Source organism: Thamnophis elegans, chromosome 15 (genome assembly GCF_009769535.1).
Source record: "Thamnophis elegans isolate rThaEle1 chromosome 15, rThaEle1.pri, whole genome shotgun sequence".
Taxonomy (NCBI): Eukaryota; Metazoa; Chordata; class Lepidosauria; order Squamata; family Colubridae; genus Thamnophis; species Thamnophis elegans.
The window spans coordinates 45,043,004-45,048,828 of record NC_045555.1 but is presented as its reverse complement, the minus strand read 5'-3'; the positions used below and the strand labels follow the sequence as shown (position 1 = coordinate 45,048,828).

At 48.1% G+C, this 5,825-nt stretch overlaps 1 protein-coding gene across 1 annotated transcript; it reads left to right on the top strand.

Annotated features, from left to right (window-relative positions):
• The first annotated feature begins 2,185 nt into the window (after nucleotides 1-2,185).
• On the top strand, nucleotides 2,186-2,967 carry LOC116518359 (5-hydroxytryptamine receptor 7-like). Its single transcript, XM_032231693.1, has one exon. It carries the CDS (start codon nucleotides 2,380-2,382, stop codon nucleotides 2,965-2,967), a length of 588 nt encoding a protein of 195 aa, XP_032087584.1. The 5' UTR covers nucleotides 2,186-2,379.
• The last annotated feature ends 2,858 nt before the right edge of the window (nucleotides 2,968-5,825 follow it).

Sequence of the window (5,825 nt, the reverse complement as noted above, 5' to 3'; positions counted from 1 at the left end):
TGAGTAGCGATCCTAGTTCCTGTAGTCTGCAGTATTTTTTTCTCTGGAAATCCATTCCCACTTCCACCCCACTCCAAGGGTGTTCATCCCAAATTGTGTAGCTAAAATTGCATAGATTCATTTTTCCTATTTTTTTTTAATTTTTAATACTCTCCCTCTCCCATGGCAATCCCTCCCCCACCCCAATTATATCTGGTTAGTGTAGCATAGGAAGGGGAGGTGGCTGAAAACGAACCAGGTAAAGAAGGAAATTTGCAATATAACTCCATCTGGACTGTGCATTTCTCACGAATGAAGTCGAATGTGAATTTTTCTCCCACTATCCTGTTTTTTTTTTTAAATGTGGGTCTAGCTATCTCCTGAAGCAGGGGCGAGGTGGCACAGTGGTTAAATGCAGCACTGCAGGCTACTTCAGCTGACTGCAGTTCGGCTGTTCAAATCTCACTGGCTCAAGGTCGACTCAGCCTTCCATCCTTCCAAGGTGGGTGAAATGAGGACCCAGACTGTGGGGGCGATATGCTGACTCTGTAAACCGCTTAGAGAGGGCTGAAAGCCCTATGAAGCGGTATATAAGTCTAACTGCTATTGCTATCTATCTATCTATCATCTATCTATCTATCTATCTATCATCTATCTATCATCTATCTATCTATCTATCTATCATCTATCTATCTATCTATCTATCTATCATCTATCTATCTATCTATCTATCATCTATCTATCTATCTATCTATCTATATCTATCTATCTATCTATCTATATCTCTGTCTATCTATCTATCTATCTATCTCTCTGTCTATCTATCTATCTGTCTGTCTGTCTGTCTGTCTATCTATCTGATTGTTGGGGCGATATGCTGACTCTGTAAACCGCTTAGAGAGGGCTGAAAGCCCTATGAAGCGGTATATAAGTCTAACTGCTATTGCTATCTATCTATCTATCTATCTATCTATCTATCTATCTATCTATCTATCTATCTATCTATCTATCTATCTATCTATCTATATCTCTGTCTATCTATCTATCTATCTATCTATCTATCTATCTATCTATCTATCTATCTATCTATCTATCTATCTGATTGTTGGGGGCGATATGCTGACTCTGTAAACCGCTTAGAGAGGGCTGAAAGCCCCATGAAGCGGTATATAAGTCTAACTGCTATTGCTATTGCTAAGCATCAACGCAAGAGTCTTTTAATTATTATTTTAACGTCCGTCTGTTGATCTCCTAAAAACCATCAACCTTTAAAAATAAAAATTCAAGCAGACTGCTCTTTTTCCCAGACAGGTGTGTCAATCCCTTCTTCTTTCGTTGTAAACTTTCTTTAAAAAAAAAACAGAAAGAAAGAAGCCAGCATCTCTGCACTGCGGTGGCAGCTCCAGGAATAAGGGAAGAGCCGGAGGGGGAAGGACTGGAAATCCCCTGCAGAGACATCGCTATTTAAAGACATCGTCTCCCAGTGAACCACATCGGAGGGGGGAACAGGATGGTGGCTGGGAGAAAGCGGCCAAAGACGGCCAAATCCCGCCCTGCCTAACGTTAAACGAGACCACGGGGGGGGTCCTTTTCCCCACCTGCGGCTGGGTGGGAAGAGAAGCGAAGCCAGGGGGGGAAAAAAAGACACAAATCGCCGCGTTCAAACTGCGAGACCGCCCCGCTTCTTGGCTGCTTCTGACGCCACTAAAAGCCCAGCTTGCGCGGGGCGCGCTTCAATGCCCGCAACCGGTTCGACGAAGGGAAAGCCAAGCCGGTGGCAAGCCCAGGAAAACCCGCCCCATCGGAGGCTGCAGAAACCCCAGCCGGCTAGCGGAGAAGAGCGAAGGAAGGGAGCCTCTCCGGGGTCTCTTTTGCAAGCCATCCAGTCGACGGACTTTTGGAAACGCACGCTCGGGGCGCTCAAAAGAACACAGAAGCTTCCCCGACGATTCGGGCTCCGTGCGGGGAGAGGCGGCTTGGAGTAGCCTCCAACCCCCGGGAGGGTTTCTTCCTCCACCGACGGAAGCGCTCCGCCAAGTTCCCGCTTTCTAGCCCGACTTGGGATCCCGGCCACCGCCGTCGAAGAGCGAGGTGCCGGCTTAGAAGAAGCTGGGTCGGCGTCGAGCTGGCCCTGCGCCCTGCGGAGGCGGATCTCCTGGCTCTGCGCCCGCGCCGCCGCCGCCGCCCGCCGGAGGGAGCCCCGCAGACGATGCCAGCGGCGGGGAAGCGGCGCTTGGTCTCCCTCCCCGGCTCCAGGTGAAGCGGGCCGAGAGAGGAGCAGCTTCGGCGGCCGGGGGGGCGTAAGCAGCAGCCGGAGCGCTGGGACCCACCGCCGCCGTCGCGTGGAGCAGCGGGCATGCGGGCTGGCGGCGGTGGGCACCGTGGGTAGCCCTCCTCAACATGGGGCTGGTTTGCCACGGTGCCAGCAGCTGCCCCGTCTTGGCTAGCGGCACGTCGGACTCCTGGGCGCCGGAGCGGCCGTTGCGGGGTGGCACCGGCGGGGCTAGGATGATTTCGGGCTCCTTGAATCCGCCCCGTTTAGGGATCGGAGGGAAACTCCTGCAAGGGGTCACCGCCAATCCCAGCGGCGTCGTCGGAGGAGGCGTCGGTGGGAGCAGCCCCGGTCCCAGCCCGGGCAACGCCACGCATTGCGGCGAGCAGATCCTGAGCTACGGCAACGTGGAGAAAGTGGTGATCGGGGCCGCCTTGACGCTCATCACCCTGCTGACCATCGCGGGCAACTGCTTGGTGGTCATCTCGGTCTGCTTCGTCAAGAAGCTCCGCCAGCCTTCCAACTATCTCATCGTCTCGCTGGCTTTGGCCGACCTGTCGGTGGCCGTGGCCGTCATGCCCTTCGTCAGCGTCACCGACCTCATCGGGGGCGAGTGGATCTTCGGCAGGGCCTTCTGCAACATCTTCATCGCCATGGACGTGATGTGCTGCACCGCTTCCATTATGACCCTCTGCGTGATCAGCATCGACAGGTGAGCAGGCAAACCAGCCCCGACGGCTGGCTAAAAAGCCCCGGGGCCACGTGGAAGCCTGGCTTGAAGGAAGGCAGCGCCGTCTTAGCCCGCTGTCTAGGTTGAGCCCGAAACAGCTCCGGGTTCCCGGACGGCGCTCTTTCCCTTGTTCTAGTAGAGTGTTTCTCAACCTTGGCAACTTGAAGATGTCTGGACTTCAACTCCCAGAATCCCCCAGCCAGCGAATGCTGGCTGGGGAATTCTGGGAGTTGAAGTCCAGGCATCTTCAAGTTGACAAGGTTGGTTGGGGAATTCTGGGAGTTGAAGTCCAGACATCTTCAGGTTGACAAGGTTGGCTGGGGAATTCTGGGAGTTGAAGTCCAGGCATCTTCAAGTTGCCAATGCTGGCTGGGGAATTCTGGGAGTTGAAGTCCAGGCATCTTCAAGTTGCCAATGCTGGCTGGGGAATTCTGGGAGTTGAAGTCCAGGCATCTTCAAGTTGACAAGGTTGGCTGGGGAATTCTGGGAGTTGAAGTCCGGACATCTTCAAGTTGCCAATGCTGGCTGGGGAATTCAGGGAGTTGAAATCCAGACATCTTCAAGTTGCCAAGGTTGAGAAACACTGTTCTATCTAGTATAATCTGCTTGAAGGTTTGGGTTTCTCCGTGGGGAAAGAAGGGAAATGCTGGCTGGGGAATTCTGGGAGTTGAAGTCCAGACATCTTCCAAATGCTGGCTGGGGAATTCTGGGAGTTGAAGTCCAGACATCTTCCAAATGCTGGCTGGGGAATTCTGGGAGTTGAAGTCCAGACATCTTCAAAATGCTGGCTGGGGAATTCTGGGAGTTGAAGTCCAGACATCTTCAAGTTGCCCAGGTTGAGAAACACTGTTCTATCTAGTATAATCTGCTTGAAGGTTTGGGTTTCTCCGTGGGGAAAGAAGGAAAAGATCACGAAGAAGTTGGGTCCCGATTCTTGGTCAGGCTGAATTCAATGCAAAGGATGACCCATTTAGGATTCCTTCACTGGGATTGCCTATTAATCATCCCAATTTGCAACTTTCTATAATTATGGTGTGTTAATTAATGCCAAGAGTCATTTTACATATAGAGAAATTATCTAGAATCGTATTGAAGATAAACCAGACAGCCCTTTAAATCGAAACCTGTTGCCACCTGTAAAATAGGTTGGGAACCTCTTTCAGGCTGTGTGAAGTCTTTAGGGGTTTATCCTAAGGAGCCAGTGAAAAGAGAATAATTGTTCTGAACTCCCCATGATACCCCTGGTTTTGAACACCTGTCAGGCAAAGCAAGTTTGTTCAGAAAATGTCTGAGTTGATAGAAACACTGTGGAAGGCTAATCTATCTGATGAGTTTCTAATCTCCGGGATTGGGCAGCCTATAAATCTAATAGATAGATAGATAGATAGATAGATAGATAGATAGATAGATAGATAGATAGGTAGGTAGGTAGGTAGGTAGGTAGGTAGGTAGGTAGGTAGGTAGGTAGGTAGGTAGGTAGGTAGGTAGATAATAGATAGATAGATAGATAGATAGATAGATAGATAATAGATAGATAGGTAGAGAGAGAGATAGGTAGGTAGGTAGGTAGGTAGATGATAGATAGATAGATAGATAGATAGATAGATAGGTAGGTAGGTAGGTAGGTAGGTAGGTAGATAGATAGATAGATAGATAGATAGATGATAGATAGGTAGGTAGGTAGGTAGGTAGGTAGGTTGATAGATAGATAGATAGATAGATAGATAGATAGATAGATAGATAGATAGATAGATAGATAAGACAGACAGACAGACAGACAAATAAATCATAACCTTTCTAGAGGTTCCACCCTAAAGGAACCCTTCTGGTATTGCCATTCCCAGAAAACTAGAGTTATACTTAATAAAAGTTTTTCCTGCCATCAAATAGCGGTCTTGTCCGTCCCTCAAAACGTCTGGATTTTGAGTGTGAGATTTGTTTTTGTTTTTTAACCACTGGAATATCAATTTTATTTCTTTATCTGCTCTATCTTGGGAAACATGAACTATTGATGAGGTTGGAGAGTTTTATCTGCCAAAGGTGTGAAAAGTTTGCCCTGGAAGTGTGAAATGGTTTGACTTGAGTTGAGAAATCGATTTTGTAAGCAATCCAGTAGGGGTCTCTTTTGAGTTGCTATAGCCTTAAAAAGAATAGACAGCTACAGTAAACTGTAAAAAGTCGGGCAAAAGAATGGATATTTGATGTGAAGAGAAGAGGATGCTGAGAATAGCTCTGCTAGTTCAACTTCTTACCGTATTTTCCGGAAAATAAGACAGGGACTTATTTTGTTTTGACCCCTGAAATAAGCACTTGGCCTTATTTTCGGGGAGGTCTTATTATTTTTGAGGTGCAGGAGTCGGCCGGGATATCTGCCCAGAGATATGCAATATTGTAAACACAATGCCTCTTCTTGAGTAGATTGATCCATCAGCTTGGTTCTGCACAGAAATGGACACCTCCAAGTGATCAACAGATTTTATTCTGCCTTATTATCCAGTAGATTAGCGTGACCCGTCAAAACCGCGGTCCACTAAAGCGCGCCAGATCAAAGCGCGTACGTGACGTCATCAGCAGCGCCACAAATAAAATTAAAAATAAATTAAATTAAAATTAAAATAAAATTAAAGCAAGCCGATTCACATAAAGGTAAGGGTTAGGTTTAGGGTTAGGGTTAGGTTAAGGGTTAGGGTTAGGTTTAGGGTTATGTTAAGCGTTAGGGTTAGGTTTAGGGTTAGGTTAAGGGTTAGCGTTAGGTTAAGGGTTAGGGTTAGGGTTAGGTTTAGGGTTAGGTTAAGGGTTAGGCTTAGGGTTAGGTTTAGGGTTAGGTTTGGGGGGGTTAGGTTT